The sequence below is a fragment of the Sarcophilus harrisii genome, chromosome 6 (genome assembly GCF_902635505.1).
Source record: "Sarcophilus harrisii chromosome 6, mSarHar1.11, whole genome shotgun sequence".
NCBI lineage: Eukaryota > Metazoa > Chordata > Mammalia > Dasyuromorphia > Dasyuridae > Sarcophilus > Sarcophilus harrisii.
Genome location: NC_045431.1, coordinates 183645183 through 183665149, shown reverse-complemented (window position 1 = coordinate 183665149; position 19967 = coordinate 183645183). Strand labels below are relative to the sequence as shown.

General features: G+C 35.3%; 1 protein-coding gene across 1 annotated transcript in view; it reads right to left on the bottom strand.

The window, feature by feature from the left end:
- The window catches only part of CPZ (carboxypeptidase Z), a 57400-nt gene that overhangs the window by 23885 nt on the left and 13548 nt on the right, over nucleotides 1–19967 (bottom strand). The window contains exons 3-6 of the mRNA XM_031941580.1: nucleotides 16807–17181; nucleotides 14994–15206; nucleotides 8493–8689; nucleotides 1202–1363 (exon numbers count right to left, since the gene is read on the bottom strand). Coding sequence (XP_031797440.1) covers nucleotides 1202–1363; nucleotides 8493–8689; nucleotides 14994–15206; nucleotides 16807–17181 — 947 coding nt within the window. The remainder of the gene's footprint in view (nucleotides 1–1201; nucleotides 1364–8492; nucleotides 8690–14993; nucleotides 15207–16806; nucleotides 17182–19967) is intronic.

The following is a 19967-nucleotide window of genomic DNA, read 5'->3' as shown; positions in this document are numbered from 1 at the left end:
TTTTGCCTGACTTTACCACTAACTTACTCTGAGTGGCTCCCATGTCACTGAAGGTAAAACAAAACAAAATAATACAGACAAACAAGCAAGCAAACACATAGTAGAATGTACCCCGAACTAGGTGTCAAAGGCCTGGCTTCAAATCCTGAATCTGCATTTACTAGCTCTGCAACTTTAGGTAAATTACTCAATAAGGTTCAGGGTTTTTTTTTTAATTTTTTAAAAACATTAGATAATTTCCAAGGTTCCCTCTTATTTTATTCCCTATACTCCAAGAATTCTCTCAACCCTAATCTTCCTATGATCTATAAGAATCCTTAAAAAAGCACCATCTCAACCCTTTCCTCTGTATCAGAGAACTTGGTGGCCCAACATTTCTCCTCCCCTAAAAAAAGGTAGGGATGCTACCCACACCCTCTGATTCCATCTCCAAAGCTGTTTCTAGGAGATCACCCTCAGGAGGCAGTAATCACATGGCTTTGGTGCCGAGCATTCAACTACCAAAAGTCATTCAAATGATGATTGTTTGGGTGAGAGATGTCAGGGTGGAAAAAGAATTTTATATTTGTTCTATGATCCTAGGAGACTCCATCTTGTTCCCATTGGCTTGATCCAAGAACATAGTCTAACAGGGGAAGACAATCCATTCAGATGAATTCTAGACAGCGCTAGATGGCTTATATACAGAGATGCTAGGAACAGAATTTCTGAAAGAAATGTACAAAATATTATAAATTTCTTTTATAACCCCATATTTTCTAGCACAGGGCTGGGCTGCAAGTACAGTAAGTATCTGATAAAATCCTATTGATTGAAATAAATTGAAGAAAAACATTTTTGAAGCTAAGGGACATTGTTCATAATGCCCTTTTCCCCTCCTAATTTTCACCTATCTCTTTGTGTTATACTCATAAAATTCCGTGGGGTAGCATTGTGTATTATAGTTTTATATATTTATATCTTATTCCTCTTCTAGGTTTTGAGCCCCATGGAGGTCAAAGTTTACACTTTCCCCAAATAAATATAGGGGTCCATACACAGTAGCCATTTAGTAAATGTAGTAATGAATGGATTGGGTAGGGTTAGATTGGACTGTCTGAAATCATTTGAATACAGTAGTCTGTGTCCCCCTTGGGAGTTAAAAATAAAAAAAAAAAACAACTGATTGTGATGGAGTTAGTAAAAGATGTGTAATTCATACCTTACCCCACCAGTAATACTCTGGAATGGGAATATGGTCAGTTCGAACTCCTCGAGTATTTGCTAGCTGGTAATATTCTGAAGTCAGGTCAGGGAAGTTGCGGTTGAGGTCCAGATTCTGAGAGTTTTGCCGGCCACTTGTCCATCCATTATATCCTGCACCCTGAAATCAGGTAGTATTTAAGTCAATTTAATTCATCAACTACTTCTCAATTCCCAGATAAGGCAAGTATGGAAAGGATGAAGCAATGTGGTAAAGGCATAAGAGCAACATATTGGGAGTGAGGAAATTTGGATCTATCAATCAATCAATATTTATTAAACACCTATTATGCACCAAGTTAACACTGTGGTAAGTGTTGGGTTCTAGTCCTACCTCCTATCATCAAATCCTTGTTTGACCTAGAACAAGACATTTTTTTGGATCTTATTTTTGGTTGTATTAATTAAGAGATTTTAACTAGAAAATCCATGGCAGCACTACCACCTACCACACCAGTTATATCATTCATTTTTTGTTTGAACAGGTGCCTGGAATCCACATGTAGCTAAGCAAATTGTGGCTTATGGATACACTGTCATATTGTGCTATCAGAAATGATGACATGGCAAGTTTTACTGGAAACTAGAAAGACCCCTGTGAACTCATTCAGAAAAAAATGAGCAGAACCAAGAAATCAATTTGTACAATGACAAAAATATCAAAGAGAAAAAGCAACAGGAAGATTTTGATGTTCTGATCCATGCAATGACAGTCCAAAAAGCTGAAAATAAAGCACTCAACTCCAGCTGAAGAGGTGATGAACTTAAAATGAAGAGAAAGACATCTTCAGGCATGGCCAGTATTAAAAAAATTTTTGCTAGACTAGATATATATATATATATATATATATATATATATATATATATACAGAGAGAGAGAGAGATGAGAGAGATGAGAGAAGCAAATAAAAATATGCAGACAGTATCAGAGTCAGATAGTGAAAGAGAGAAACAGGAGGGGTCAAATTAAACACACAAACCTAGATAGAAATAGGATAGACAAAGGACAGACAGATAGAGAGATGAAGCTAGACAAATAGGTAGATGGACAAAAAGATGGTGACAGAAAGATATAAAAGATGAGGAAAAGAGAGGCAAATAGACATATAGATATAGACAGATATGGAGACAAAAGACAGAGATAAACAGATGATAGAAATATAGATGATAGATAGATAGAGACAGACAAACAGATATAAACTGAATCAGATAGTGACAGAAAGAAAAGGAGGGAGGGAGAGAGTGAGACAGAAAGAGACAGAGACACACAGAGAGACATAGAGACACAGAGAAAAAAGTAACAAAGATACAGACACAGAAACACAGAGAGACAGAGGCAGAAATAGAGAAAAAGAAAGAGAGATGCAGAGAAATGGACAGACTAGATAGTTGTAAACAGGATAGACAAATAAATAAAAGATAGATAGATTTCACTGGACAGAAATGATTATGCAATGGGAGGATGGAGAGAGGGCAGTAGGAATGATAGGTTATAAGTAAATGGTGAATTTTGAAAGAAACAAAGTCCAAATGTTGATCATCATGCCCTGGGCAGACCAAACACAGGATAAATGTTGCATTTAGTGCTGGTCATTGAATTTTTAAAAGGAAAGTATAAGCGAGTTGGTCCAGAGCAGAATAATCAGAATAGTAAGAGGATTGGATACTATGATCCCCATTGATAAGTTGAAGTCTAGTAATAGGAGACTGGAGAAAACACTTAAGGAGGTGAGGATGAGAGTTACCTTCAAACAATCAAAATGTTATCATGGAACAGAGTGATTCTACATGTCCTGCTGAGGATCAGTAGACATAAAGCATCATATTTTGCTAAAAATATGCTAATTACAGTCCTTCTATATCATGATCTAAGTCTTTCACTTCTAATAGTTTATATTTTGTATTCTAAACTCCCTTCCACTTCTGATAAGGAGGAAGATTTCATTTTAATATAGCCTTATTATATATTTATTTATATTATATATTAATTATATTATATATTATTTAATATAGCCTTATTAACATTGGAAGCAACTATGTCATTAAGAAAAGTTCTGCCTCATCAGTAGAGGTATTAAATCAAGGCTATTGAAGGTTGTTAAAAATTCACTCAGAGTTGGAATCAAAGCTGGAAGAAATTTGTGTGAGAGAAAGAGAGAGAAAGAGAGAGAGAGAGATCCTCTGCTGTATCTATCTATCTATCTATTACTATCTATCTATTGACAGTCCAAAAAAGCTGAAAATAAAGCACTCAACTCCAGCTGAAGAGGTGGTGAACTTAAAAATGAAGAGAAAGACATCTTCAGGCATGGCCAGTATTAAAAAATTTCATTCGAACAGAAGGTATTTTTGTTTAGATATGGGTTGTACTTGATAATCTCTTAGATTTTTTCCAGTGACAAAACTTTCTTGGTACAATATCAATGTTCTAAGAAGCCTTTCATCTCCATCATTTTATATTCCATGTTATAAATGCCTTTCCATCTTTATCATTCATTATTTTAAAGTTTCTTACATTTCTTACATTCTACAATCTTTGCTCTAAGGTTCTGTGTTCTAAGGTTCCTGCCAGCAATAATGTGTTATTTTAGAATGTTAGATCTGGAACCAGGAAAACTCACATGGTCTGTCATAGTTACATGGTATTTCTTCCTCCTCAGTTTCCTCATTCATAAAATGAATATAACTGTCTCATACTTCAAGCTCAAAGGAGATAATATAATAGCTAGCAACAATACAATACCTACTATGTGTCAGGCATTGTGCTAAGCACCTTGCAAACATTTTATTCTCACAACAACCCTTTAAAGCAGTGGTTCTCAAACTTTTGTTCTCAATACCCTTATCCTATTAAAAACAATTGAGGATCTGTCCAAAGAGTTTTTGTTTATGTGGATTATAGTTATAGGTATTGATCACATTAAAAATAATTAATTAGTTTATGAATTTGGAGACTCTCTGAAAGGATTTCAGAGATTCTCAGGCTGCTCTGGACCATACTTTGAGAACCACTGGTTTAAGGTATATTCATTATTATCCCCATTTTATAGTTGAAGAAACTAAAGTCAAAAGAAATATATGAAGCAGAATATGAACTCAGGTCTCCATAGCCAGCACTCTATCCACTGAACCACTCAACTGCTTATATTTGCCTAATCTATGCAAAATACTTTACAAATCATAAAGTGCTAAAATCTTGCAAGTTATTATTATTATATTTCACAATCTAATAAGTTTCCATTTCTAAAGCATTCCATATCGTAAGGTCTCTTCCACTTCTGACATTCTATGATCTATGTGCCAAGCCCCGTCCAGTTCCAATATGCCATGATTTTAAGGCTCATTGGTAAGCTCCATTGAACTGGTTCTTTGTCCTTTTGTTTAATGGAGTATATAATGAAACCATTCTCAAGGACGCAGTCTACATTAGACAGGGGCCTCTCCCTCCTGATGTGCTGTCCTCTCTAATGTGTCCTGGCGGTAACTATTGAAAGCTTACCCGCCCAGTGGGACATAAGAGGATAAAAGCTTCAGAAACTCACAAACAGTGGAATAGAGAACTCTATGGGCCATAATTACTTTCAATGGGATTTGGCCAGAGCTCAAGAGGTAAACCCATAGACCTCGTCTTGAGAAAAATGTACTCTTCTAAGTTGCCATGGGGAGTAAGTGAGGGCAGGTCTGTATCCTGCTGTGTACAAGACAGGCCCCTTAAGGCCAAACCAAGCCAGCAGGTCAGGACTGAATCATCCTGTCCATTCCCAGGTTCATCCTTTTTAGGCCAGCCCTGAAGGAAGTCTTCATCTTTAGGTAATTTTTTATCCCCTGGTTGTTCCAAGGATGTAATCTGCTTAAATTTGTCAATTCTACCTCAATCTCAACAATTTTTTTCATTTGTCTCTTGCTTTCTATCTCTATTGACATTATACAAGCTGAAACCTTACCATCCCTTGCTTGACAAGTTGCAATATTCTCTAGAATGGGCTTGATGCATCCTTGAAATTATGTGGCCTTGTGATGAGAGCTCCAGTCTCAAAGTCAGTAAGACTTGGTTTGGTTCATGCCTTATGTTCTAACTAGCTAGAGATCTATGGATAGGTCATTGACCACTCCTGGTTTCATTTATTATTTTTTATAAAATTATGAGATTTTATTATACTATAAAACTTAACTTATGACTCCATGAGCCATTCACTCTCATTCTGATCCACCCAAAATAATTCTAATATATTTCTTCATTTCTCAGTTTGGTTCATGACCCTTTAATAGCCTCTAATTACTCATAGGATAATTCTTATTCCTTAGCCTGAGGTATTAAAAGTCATTTATAACAATGACTTTTGTCATTGTATAATATTGTCATTGTATAACAATGACCCAAGCTAATGTTTCACTGATCTTCACAAACTCCATTTTCTAATATACCCCTCCCCTCCAAAAAATACACCTGGAGTTCCCAATCCCCATGCCTTTGCTCACATCATGCATTATTCCTGCAAAGATTCAATACCTTACTCACCCCCCTATTAGCCCCCAGTTGATATCTTCCTATTTATCCTTCAAGGACAATTATAATACACCCTTCTCCATGAAGAAAACTGACTTCTCCAAGTGAAAGCATGTCCTGCTCTAATCGAAGAACTCTTGGCTTGTTCTCTGTAACTGAGACTGACCATCATTTCCTTTCTCTCCTAGAAGTTAGCTTTACTAAATGATGTCTCAAAATCCAAGAGAAGATTCTTTCATATCCTATAGACTTCCCACCATGTCAAAAAGTATGTCTTATTTATAGTAAATAGAATTCAGTGCTTAAAGTCAGAAAAACTTAAGAGTGAATTCTACTCTAGCTATGAGAACATGGGACTTCTTGGTATCATGTTTCCTCATCTGTAATAATGATAATAATACAATTATCAATTATATGATGACCTTTAAGGTTTACAAAATACATTACAAATATTATCTCATTTTACTGTCACAACAACCATAAAAAATAATTAGTTGTTATTCTTACTGAAGCAGACAGAGGTCAAGTAACTTTCCCAAGATCACATGACTAGTAAATGTCTGGGGAAGAATTTGGACAGATCTTCATGATTTCAGGACTATGCACTATGGACTAGCTGCTCCCAAATGAGACAATTGAACTCAATGGCCTCTAACAGTCCTGCCCATTCAAAATCTTGATCCTATGTTTCATAGCTCTCAAATACATATGCCTACATAAAGCCAAAAATGCAGAGAAAAACTAAAGAAAATATTCATGCAAATGATATCTCATTATTATTCTCCCAAACAACTGCTTTAGAGTCACAGAATTGGCACTTAGATGGCACAATGGATAGAACATTAGCCTGGGAGTCAAGAGGACCCGAGTTTAAATTTGGCCTCAGATACTAAACATTAGTAGGTGCATGACCCTGAAAAAGTCTCTTAACCCCAACTACCTCAAAAAACATCACTAAAGAATCACAGAATCTCAGGGAAGAAAAGAAATATCAGATATATATCCAAAAGACCCATAGACAACACAGATCTGTTACTTACTATTTGTCTGACTTTGTAAGTCCCCTTTATTACCCTAAATTTTCTAATTTATCAAATGAGATTTTGGACCAATCTCTATAGTCTTTTCCAGGAATAAAACCTATTGTCTTCATGCTGAGGTACCACTATACATCTCTCATAGAAAAGAGGCTAAGATGCCAGGAAAAGATAATGATAAATGTTGGAGGAGCTGTGGGAAAACTGGGACACTAATACATTGTTGGTGAAGTTGTGAACTAAACCAACCACTCTGAAAAGCAGTGGTGTTTCTACTGGAATAGTAGTTCTTCAGCTACAAAATGGGGATAATAATGCATATACCTTACAGGGTACATGTATGGTATGTATCCCAAAGAGATCATAAAAAAGGAAAAAGGATCTATATGTCCAAAAATGTTTGTCTGTAGCAGTCCTTTTTGTAGTGACCAGAAACTAGAAACTGAGTGGATGCCCATCAATTGGAGAATGGCTGAATAAATTGTGGCATATGAATGTTATGGAATATTATTGTTCTATAAGAATGACCAGCAGATGATTTCAGAGAGGCTTGGAGAGACTTAGATGAACTGATGCTACGTGAAGTGAGTAGAACCAGAAGAACATTATACAGCAACAAGAAGATTAAGATTAAGAATGATCAATTCTGATGGACATAGCTCTTTTCAACAGTGAGGTGATTTAGGCCATTTCCAATAGACTTGTGATGGAGAGACTTCTGCATCCAGAGAAAGGACTGTGGGGACTGAGTGTGCATAACACCTTTTTATTGTTTGCTTGTTTTTTGTTTTCTTTCTCATTTTTCCCTTTGATCTGATTTTTCTTGTGCAGCATGCTAATTATATAAATATGTATTGAAAAATTTCAGATGTTTAACATATTGGATTACTTGCTGTCCAGGGGAGGGGGAGGGGAAGAAAGGGAGAAAAAATTGGAACTCGAGATTTTGCAAATGTGAATGTTGAAAACTGTCTTTGCATAAATTTTGAAAATAAGCTATTATCGGAGAAAAAAATTGTCTTATGTAATTATAATAAGAATCCCTCGCATGTGACCATTTAGAAATTCACAAAGTGAAGCTCTTCCAATTCCTTTAATAAGTATTGTTTTCCCCAATTAGGGTATAAGCTCCATGAGAACAGAGGCTGCCCTTCTTTTCCTTCATGTTTGTATTTGTATTCAAATGTTTAGTGCAGTGCTAAACACATGGTAAACACTTTATCAGTGCTTACAAACTTTACTAACTGTCCAATTTCACCAGTTATAGATGAAGAAGCTTTGGTGTTGTTGTTATGAAGTCATTTTCAATTATAAACAACTTTTCATGATCCAATTTGAGGTTCTCTTGGCAAAGATACTTGAGTGTTTTGCCATTTTGTCCCATATTATTTTACAAATGAGGAGACTGAAACAAACAGGGTAAAGTGACTTACCCAAGGTCATGCAGCTAGGAAGTATCTGAGGCCAGATTTGAACTCATGAAGATGAGTTTTCCTGATTCTGAGCCTAGTGGTCTATCTACTGTACCACCTAACTGAGAAGAAATTTAGAAAACTGTTTCATAAAAATACAGTCAATAAATGGCAGGATCTACTCTGAATCCTGGACCTCCAACCCCTAATCCAGTGCTATTTCCACCGATCTACACTAGGCTTATTGCCCTATTTTTCTTCTATTTCCCAAGAAATAAAAGGTCAGACTTTCACCTCTGCTGCTGCCACATCATAGCCATCAGGATTCATGGAAGGTAGCAGGTGAATCCGGGTGGTATTAATCAGGGTCTGGATTCGTGGATTGCCCAGCAAGTACTCTGAGCACAGATACTGAGCAAGGTAAATGAGCATCTCCTTCCCAGTCACTTCATTTCCATGTATGTTGCCAATGTACTTAAATTCTGGTTCAACTGTGGAAAGAGACATTGAAAGGGGCCATCATTTAAAAATGATGCTGTCTTTTGAAAGCCAGACATGCCATTGGTTAGTCAGTGAGTTAAAAAAAGTGATTGGTGGTCATTTGGCACAAATGTGTCCATTAAGATATCTTTCAGAGACAGTTGAATTGTTAAATCATGGAATAAAAGACTTGAAAAGAGTTAGAGGTCATTTCATTCCCATCTTTCACCCACTATAGAAAGCTTCTCCAGAAAATCCCTCCCATCTGCTTCTTGAAATGCTTGGACAGTAGATTTCACAATAGGAAAGAACCTTTGACGTCTTCAAGTCCAATCTCCTCATTTTATAAATGAGGAAATTCAATCTCAGAGAAGTTATGGGACTTATTCTAGGTCAAACAATTAGTGTGGTTCAAACCAAGTCTTCCTGATTGCAAATCCAGTGCTCAATTCATTCCACTATGTTGTCTCATGAATAAATACCCAGAAAGGCTGTAATCTTCATCACTGGAAGGAATATCAACATAAATGAGATCTCAGATTTACCATCCAACAAGGAAATATATATATATATATATATATATAGTTATAGTTATAGTTATATAGTTATGGAGAAAAGCTTTCTACTTTTCTGAGCCTAGTCTTTTTCCCCAAAGAGCAATCTCTACTCTAAATATGCCCCCCCACAGAATTTTGACATCCTGAATTTAAAGCTAGAAAAAAATTTAGAGGTCATTGAGTGAAAATCTCCCTCCATCCTTTTTTTTTTAACAGAGAGGAAAATGAAGGCAGGAGTAAAGTGGCTTGACCAGAATCAAAAAGCAACTAATTATCTGAGGGAGGATTTGAACCCACACATTCCTGACTGAATATTCTGTCCATTCTTTCATGCCATTTTCTTCTTCTTACTTGGAAATAGCCCATATCTAAAATCTTTCTTTCTGGAAATTCCCAGTTTCCAAGGGGCTTCTTATTTGTGACCTCAGAGATGAGATTTGTGGAAACCATGTCACTTCACATAAAATCCCTAGTACTCTTCAGCATCTTCATACTACAGTGACTCTGGATGCACTGAACCAGAAGATGTGGCAAAAGCTTAGTGTAACCATATGCCCTACTTGTTCTCCCTGCTTCGCATTTTGTGCTTCCAATTTGGGGTGTCTCCAACTAAACAAGGTAATATGCCAAATAAAAGCTTACTACTTTTAGCATTGAATAGCCTGCCTAATAATTCTGCAAAGTCCCCTAGGATTCCACAAGCTTTATGGTTCAGGAACTGAAACATCTGGGTTGGACCACTGTGTCACTATGGAAACCTTCCAATCCTTGCTCTTAATTCAGCCTTCTGAGGCTAAAGTAAATATGTTAGTCATTTTTGATAGTCCTTCAAATAACTGAATAGCTATCATTTTCTCCTAAAGTCTTTTTTTCTTTAAGTTAGGCATCATATGCTGAGTGAAATGAGCGGGACCAGGAGATCATTATTTACTTCAACAACAATACTATATGATGACCAGTTCTGATGGACCTGGCCATCCTCAGCAAGGAGATCAACCAAATCATTTCCAATGGAGCAGTAATGAACTGAACCAGCTACGCCCAGAGAAAGAACTCTGGGTGATGACTAAAAACCATTACATTGAATTCCCAATCCCTATATTTATGCCCACCTGCATTTTTGATTTCCTTCACAAGCTAATTGTACAATATTTCAGAGTCTGATTCTTTTTCTACAGCAAAATAACGGTTTGGTCATGTATACTTATTGTGTATCTAATTTATATTTTAATATATTTAACATCTACTGGTCATCCTGCCATCTGGGGGAGGGGGTGGGGGGTAAGAGGTGAAAAATTGGAACAAGAGGTTTGGCAATTGTTAATGCTGTAAAGTTACCCATGCATATAACCTGTAAATAAAAGGCTATTAAATAATAAAAAAAGGCTATAATACAAAAAAAAAAAGATACTGATCATAGAACAAATTATATCCACAACTTACCAAAACAAATAAATCAAAATATTCCAACTATTGGAGTAAGGGCTCACTATTTGAAAACAATTCCTGGAAAAACTGAAAACTTGTTTTGCAAAAATTAGGGATAGATAAACATTTCATCTCCTACAACAAAAGAAACTCCAAATGGATATTTGACTTATATAGAGAAGTTGACTTCATAAATAAATTAAAGGATCCAGGAAGAAACTACCTGTAGATAGGGGAGAAGTGCATGACTAAAAAGGGGGAGGGGGTTGAGGAATTATGAGATGGAGGTTGGAAAAGTAGATGTAACCTAAGGACACTACATGCCATGTATGGGAGGAACTAAACCAGCTGTAAACATCTCATGAATATGTGCCTTCATCTGTATCCTGGCCATTTTCCTCCCTTTTGACATCTGGATACCTATTGCTCTGAAAATTATAATCAATAAAATTTTCTCTTATTGTTCTAAAAAAAAAAGTTAGGCATCATAAGTTCCTTTAATAGACTTTTGAAAGATCTATTGTATCAGAGCTTGGAAATTCATGTCTAACTAATTTATCAATGAATCATTATTCATGTGATGATAGTCTACTCGCTTTTTACTTTCTTGATCAATTATTCCTTAAAAATTCATTGAAACCAGGTAGAAATAAATGCCCATTATACCAGCTCAAATTTTCTAGCATTTTAAGGTTTGTGAAGAACTGTATTTCCATTATCCTACTTCATCCTCACAGCCTGTGAAGAGATACAATTAGTATTTCTATTTTATCCATTAAAAAACTGAGGCACAAAGGAAGTCTCTATACTAATTACCCTGCTCTTCATGAGAAGGCAGAGAAAAGTTATATGGATTGTTGAAAGGAGTTCATATGAATATGTGATTCATTTACACTAACAAATCATTCCAGATCCACATAGAGGAGGTATTCAAAGAGTCAGCCATGAACAGGACAAGTTCTGAGAAAGGAAGGAATGAAATTTGCTAGCCTTATGACTGTAAATAATTTAATTTATCTGTGTTTCACTTTTTTTCATTTGTAAGACAAGGGCATTGGATCTGATGACTTTTAATGCCATTTTTGGTTCTAAACCTATAATCCTCTAAAGGAGGACCAATGAAATAATAAGCAAGCAAATACCTCAAATCAGTGTAATACTTGGCAACTACTGAATTCAGGGACACAAAGTCCAAGGCTGTTTGACATTAATTGAAATCAAGTTTGCATCTGGAGAATATATGTTGAAAGTTTCACAAGTCACTGTAAACAGGAATGTCTTAGAAATAAAAAATGAGTCTCCCTCTACAATACATTAAAAATTTAAGAGGAAAATCTAAAATGCATTTAAAGATTTTAAAAAACCATACACAAAAACATATATCCATGATCTCTTACCTTGCTGTATAAAGAACAAGACCCAGCTAGGGAAAGCTAAAGAAATCTAATCAAGTGAAAACATCTGAATCAAAAATGAAACTCACCTATCTAAGATCCATGGTGAGCAAAATGCAAAATAGGAAAAACAAAAAAAGGAATTTATACATAACATAATTTCACAGATTTTTTTCCTATAAAACCTCAGCACTCAAACAACATCAGTGAGAATAACTAAATTACTTAAACTAAATAAATACTCCTTATCTTTGTCAGATCTTGAAAACGCGGATTTACCTAATTCATCAATGAATCATTATTCATATGATGGTCGTCTATTCACTTCTACTCTCCACATCAATTATTCCTTAAAAAAACCTCTTTGAAACTACATAGAAATAAATGTTCATCATTCTAACAAAATTTTCTTACTTTTTCTAGCACTTTAAGGTTTATGGAGAACTGTACATACATTACCCTATTTCACTCTCACAACCTATGAAGAGATGCTATTAGAATTTCCATTTTATCCATGAAGAAACTGAGGCATAGATATTAAGTAACGCACCTAGATACACAGAGCAAGCAAGTATCTGAGGAAAGATTCAAATCTAGGCCACCTTGACTCCTGATCTAGTACTCTATGGTGAATCATTTACCATGATTAAACATACAGAATAACTTCAGAAAATGAAATTTCTCATTACTTACTGATTATAGTTAGGTTCTTAAAACAGTGTCTACTTAACATGAAGTAAAAATTTGGTAGTTATCCTTTTAATGTGATCAGTATATCCAAAGTGAATAATTCAAGCTAAAATAAAACAATTGCAATATGTAGCCATATCTTATATTAGTAACAACAACTCCCTCGACTGGATGTGGATCACAACATATTTTCACGTTTTTGGTAATTGTTTGCTTGCTTTTTTTTTTTCTTTCTCATTTTTTGATCTGATTTTTCTTGTGCAGCATGATAAATATGTAAATGTGTACAGAAGAATTGCAGACGTTTAACATGTATTAGATTGCTTGCTGTCTGGGAGGAGGTGGGGGAAGAGAGGGAGAAAGATTTGGAACATAAGGTTTTACAAGGATGAATGTTAAAAACTATCTTTGCATATAATTTGAAAATAAAAATCCATGATTAAAAAAACTGACTCCCTCATGTATATATGCAGCTTATAAAGTGTTTCACAAAATGTCAGCTACAAGACATCTCAGGGATAATCTAGGTCAACTCCTGCCTGAAAAAGGATCCTCCCTAGGGTTTCAGTAAAATCAGCATATCAATACACTGCTCTTAGAGCCGTAAACTGGTTCAGCTATTCTGAAAAGCAATTTAGAACTATGTCCCAAAAGTTATTAAACCTTGCATATCCTTTGACCTAGTGAATCTATATCCTCCTAAACAGAGTAAAGAAAAATTAAAAAGATTGATTTGTACACAAATATTTATAGCAACTCTTTTTGTATTGGCAAAGAATGGGGACTTAAGGGGTGTCCACTAGTCAAGAATGGCTGGTAGATGAATGTGATGAAAAATTATTTTGCTATAAGTAATGATGAAGGGGATAGTTTCAGAGTTACCTAGGAATGTTCTTTGAACTGACTGAAATTGAAGTGAGCAAATCAGGAGATCAAGTCATATGAAAACAAAAGCATTGTAAGAAAAAAAATATCTTTGAAAGGCTTAGAAATCTTTCAATGGTTTCTAATCAATTCAATGACCAACCACAATTCCAAAGGACTCATGATCACACTTATTGCTCACTTCCGGTTAGAGAGGTGATGAATTCAGTGATGATTAAAGCATATTCATATATGTATGCATATATATATATATTACACATATATACATATACATATATATCATACAATATAAAACATAGTCTTAATTTTATTCTGAATCTAATTCATATATATACATATATATGGATATGTGTATATATATACATATAGATAAATATCTAAATACATAGAGATAGATATCTGGATCTTAGATCTATCTGTGTGTCTATTTAAATGGCATAGCAAATAGAGCCATATATTTTTCTTGGTTCTACATATGTAAAAACAGATTTTATTTTTCTTCTTTTCTCAATGGGGGGAAGAAGAGAGAAAGAGAGTCAATTTTAATCGATTTAATAAAATAAAACTAAATAAAAAATAAGTTCCTCTATTTTGTCATTATCAACTGGTGATCCATCCTTAATAGCAGTGGAAAGAGGACTCAAACACAGGCCTCCCAGTGCTGTCTGGGCTCTTTCCACCACACCCTACACACTGGTTGTTTCAGACAGCAATATTAATCTCACTAGGCATAAGTTATCAAATTTTCATTTTATTTGAAACTTTAGCAGTTTTAATAAGGTGCTTCAATTCAGAAATGATTTAGGGTGAGACCAGAGTCTCATAAATACAATATAACAGTAAAATCCTGAGTATTGGTATAAATAATGTGGTCCAGTAGAAAGAACATCAGAATCTGAATCAGAGCATATGGGTTCAGTTATTGAATGAATTGGTTTGGTGAAGTCAGCTTCAGTTTCTTATTCTATAATATGAAGTACTTGGACTAATTCACCTTTGAGGTGACTTAGAACTCTGTGACTACTTTAGAGATGATATAATGTGCAGAAAGAGCACACCTGGCTTTAAAAACCAGTTTCTGAATCCTGACTTGCCCACCTAACAGTTAAGGGATCACAAGATAGTCCCTTAGCTCATAGGAACTAAATGTCCTCATCTATAAAATATGAGAGTAATAAGGTGATTTTAATCTCTACTTCCCTATGAAGTTGCTTTAGTGAAGAAGTTACATTGCCTATCTTACATTAATACATCTCACATTATTGTTAGTCATCATTATAATTAGTCAAACCTCTTTATCTGTTCTCAGTCCCCTTCTATAACACAACTTGCTTATCCATGAAAAATGTTCTCTTGCTTACGTAATTCATGTTGGCCTGGTCGATTTGAAAACTCAATCACGAGAAGATCCTTCCCATCAAAGCTACGGCCAATGCTGTAGGTCTTGGCAATGTGAGAGCATCGGGAAGCTGTCTTCTTCAGCACTCTCACCATCTGTGGGTATGAGTGGTGTGTAAACTGGATGAATGAGGAGGGCACGTTGGAGGGGGTCTCTTCATTTTCATCTATGTTTCCTGTGAAAAGAAAAGGAATGATCAAACTGTGCATACCCTTTCATCCAGCAGTGTTTCTACTGCGCTTATATCCCAAAGAGATCTTAAAGGAGGGAAAGGGACCCATATGTGCAAAAATATCTGTGGCAGCACTTTTTGTAGTGGCAAGAAACTGGAAACAACGTGGATACTCATTATTTGGAGAATGGCTGAATAAATTGTGGTATATGAGTGTTATGGAATATTATTGTTCTGTAAGAAATAACCAGCAGGATGATTTCAGAGAGGCCTGAGAGACTTAAACATGAACTGATGCTGAGCGAAATGAGCAGAACCAAGAGATCATTATATACTTCAACAACAACAACAACAACAAAAACAAAAAGCAAAACTATGCAATGATCAATTCTGACAGACATGGCTCTCTTCAATAATGAGATGATTCAAACCAGTTCAGTGATGAAGAGAGCCATCAACACCCAGAGAGAAGACTATGGGTGAACTGAGTGTGGATCACAACACAGCATTTTCACTCTTTTTGTTGATGTTTGCTTGTATTTTGTTTTCTTTCTCAGGATTTTTTTTCCTTCTTGATTTGATTTTTCTTGTGCAGCAAGATAACTGTATAAATATGTACACATATATTGGATTTAACATATACTTTAACATATCTAACATATATTAGACTACTGGTTATCTAGGAGAGGGGATGGGAAGAAGGAGGGAAAAATTTGCAACAGAAAATTTTGCAAGGGTCAATGTTGAAAAACTCCCCATGCATAGGTTTTGTAAATAAAAAGCTTTAATAGAAGAAAAAAGAGAGAGAGAAGAAATATTACATACTGTGTGAGGGTGGGCAAGTCAACATCCCCTTTCTAAAACTTGGTTCTCTCTTCTTCAAAATAGAGGGGTTAGGATAGAAAATTCTACAGCTGACTAAAATTCTCTTTTCCAAGGTCCCTTCTATCTCGAACATCCTCTGTTGTAAGATTCCTTTTATTTTTAAAATTCTCCATTCTAATGTCCTTTCCATCCCAAACATTATTCTCAAATCCCTTCCATTATTAACATGTTATGTTCCAAGATTTCTTCCAGCCCTGACATTCTGTTCTAAAGACCCTTCTTTTTCTAGCATTCTCTGTTCTAAGGTCCCTTCTATCTCTAGCATTCTCTGTTCTAATATCCCTTCCAGCCCTGAAATTCTCTGATCTAAGGTCCCTTCCAGCTGTCACATTCTATTTTCTGAGAATGCTTTCTATCACTGACAATATTGTGCCATATGCTCTAAGAGGAAGCTAAGTGACACAGTCAATAGGTCTGGATTCACAAAGACCTGAATTCAAACCCAGCCTCAGACACTTATGATAGATTGTAGTCCTGGATAAGTTAACCTCTACCACAGTTTCCTCAACTCTAAAATGGCCAACTTTTAAGTCTCTAAAATCCCTCTGATTAATTTTATGAGTCCATGACACTGGTGCAAACAAATGTTATCTGATAATGATGGAAGGATTCAGACATATCCATGGGTATGTCTTCTACTCCCCAATGTCTTGAAAGAATTTCCTAAACATGTAACATAAATTAAAATAGCTTCATGCCTCTGGGCCTATGTATTCACCTCTCAATTTTTCTAAAGGGTTATAGCATCCTTCTTCTTCACTGACAAAAAAGCGATCACAGTCCAGAAAGTAGGGCCAGGCCATGTCAATCCCATCAAAGGCAGGTTGGCAACTTTTCCTCAAGCTCTCACAGACATGTCGACAGGGCCTCATGACTCTGCCTGCATCACACCGAGGAGCCAGGATGGAACAACCAAGGAACCTCAGGTCGGGATTGCATTCTCCTTGGAGCAAGTTGTGAATCACACTCAAGAGAATATACTCAGAGCTGAACTCCACCACCTCCCGAGACTTCTGATCCAGCAAGTTGGGATAGAAAGTCTTGTTGTAGGATACATCATTGCAGTAGAGAAGATCAAGATCCACACACTTGGCTGCAGAAACAACAAAGATCAGAGGGTAGAAAAATAATCCTTCCACCATTACATAATAACTAATAACATAATAACTAGAAAGAACCTTAGAAAAAGGAATATCAAGAATAAAAGCAGATATGCTGGTAAATATTTAACAACCAGGTGGTCTCTGAAAAAAAAGTATAGAAAACATACTTTTAAGTCTTGTCTGAATTAACATTTTTCCATCATTTTCTTAAGTCTAGACAGTCAATAGAACAACAACAACAAAAAATCAAGCCCAGATTTGTAGCATTTGCTAATTTCCAAGGTTTAAAAATGCTCATGATGAAAATTTAACAAGAAGTCCTAGAAAGCTAATTTAAACTATCTGCAGTATAGCCTTGAATGAAAGTGACATTAATACCTTGTATGTAGAATTCCAGGGATGGAAGGGGTCTTAGAACCTAAAACAGAGGCCTGAAAAGAACTTTGTACCATAGAATGGCAGAGCTGGAAAGGAGCTTAGAGGCCTTTTGATCCAATCTCCTTGTTTTACAAGGGAAAATTTTAAGAGATTGAATGATTTTTCTGAAGGTCATACCAGTAACAAGCAGCAGAGATCAAATCTGAGGAGTCTGTACCACACTAATCAAAAATGTTTATTTTGCTCATCATGTTAATCAGTTTTATAATGTAGAAAGCACTTAGGTGAAGAATTGAATAGAAAAAAAAGAAAGAATGAATGAATGGATTGATCTAGTCAAAATTTAAAATTAAAAAAAATTCAATTGTATTTAATATAAAAATATTAAAAAGACAAAAGTATAAATTTCCTTTTTGTTTTATTATTTTGCTTATAATGTCAGACTATTCAATTTAATTCAAAAATATTTATTAAACACCAACTATATACAGAGCATTGATAGGTGGTACAGTGGGTAGAGTGCCAGGCCTGGAGTCAGGAAGATTCATCTTCCTTAGTTCAAATTTGTTTTTACTTACTAGCTGTGTGACCTTGGACAAGTCACTTTATCCTGTTTGTCTCAGTTTCTTCATCTGTAAAATGAGCTGGAGAAGGAAATGGCAAACCACTTCAATATCTTTGCCAGGAAAACTCCAAATGGGATCATGAAAAATCAGACATGACTAAAGAATAACAACTCCCAAATATATGGAACACTATGCTAAAAGTTGGGTGAAATGAAATATTTAGATATCATTTGGTCTCTGCTCTTATGGAGTTTATAGTTTAATAGGGAAGCAATATGCAAATACATACAACTATACTTCCTTATACTTCGTAAAGGTATCAGATACAGATGTGCAATTTCCAGATAAATACATATTATTGTGCATGAGTTTATTAGAGGGCTGGGAACATGATTTTTTAATATTAGAAATGAGAAAATGAGAAAAAAACAAAATAGAAAAAGAAAGACAGAAAAGGAAAATTAAAAAAAAAAAAAAAACTACATTGTCACGTGCCCAGAAGAACATCAGGGAAGATTCAAAATATGTAACAATAAATTTCCATTTCAAGAAAGTATATATAATAATAAGAGATTATTTTCATAACAGTCCATCTTTGCTTCCTTGGAGGAAGTTGTATACTTTTAAATTTTATTCTTTTTCCCCTTTCATCCATCCCGTACCCTCCCCAAGCCGGCTGTAGTTAAGCATGGATATATTTATATATAATGAACAGGTTGTATATGCTGTCAGAAAAGGAAGGGTTTTTAATGTCTTATGAAATCAAAACAGGACTTCTTGAAATAGACTGCATTTAACAAAACTTTAAAAGATTGGTAGAAATCTGAAAGAGTAATGAACAAAGGGCAACTTCTACATAGAAATAGCAAGCATAAAGTTTCTAGCCAAAAAAAAAAATATGGGACAGGTTTGGGGAACAGGAAATGGTCCATCTTGACTGGAACCCAAAATAAATGGTGGGGAATAGTATTACATTAGGCCAAAAAATAAACTAGAGGCAGATTGAGGCAATCAGTAAACCTTGAATGTCAGGCAAAAAAGTTTAAATAATTGAAAATAATAGGGAACCCAAGGAAAGATTGGAAATATAATAGTAACAGACTCTTGCATAAAGAAGATCATTCTAGTAGTTGTATGAAAAATGGTTTATAGTAGAGATGAGACAGGGGAAATAAGGGAGGAAGATTCATTAGGAGGCTATTGCAAATAAACAAGACAAGAGCTAATGAGAGCCTTTGGTAGTTATTTCCCTCTGTGGACCACAGTCTCTTCATATGTAAGATGAATATTGAACTAAATCATCCCTAGTCTGCTTTGAGCAAGATCCTTCTGGCAGATCTTCCAAGCAGCACATCTACCCACAAATAGCATGTGTTCAATAACCTCCAATACATTTCTTGTAAACTCATTAAACCAAGCTGCCTTTTGTCAAATAATGACACGGGAACAAACAACTTTCTTCATTTCAAAACCCATTTGCTTTGAATTCTTTCAAAGGCTCAGATCAAATAAGGTGATAAATTGCTTGGATCACATCACCTTCTCTGACATTCTAAATTAGGAAAAACTAAGAGGCTCATTTATATAGTTACAAAATTAACATCAGAAAAAGGCAATGTTTTGTTTGTTTTCTCTCTAGACTAAGAAGGGAATTAGATTTGATTACTGGGCATAACTACTAATTATCTCTCTTTAGAAAATAACAGGACTGTGTGGTAAGCAGAATAAGCAGGCTAAGGATGTCTGACTCAATACATCCTGCAACCTCCAGATTTTCTAGGGTCTGGAAGCTCTAAATATCTAAATCCCCTGAACAGGGATGGGGGGGAGAG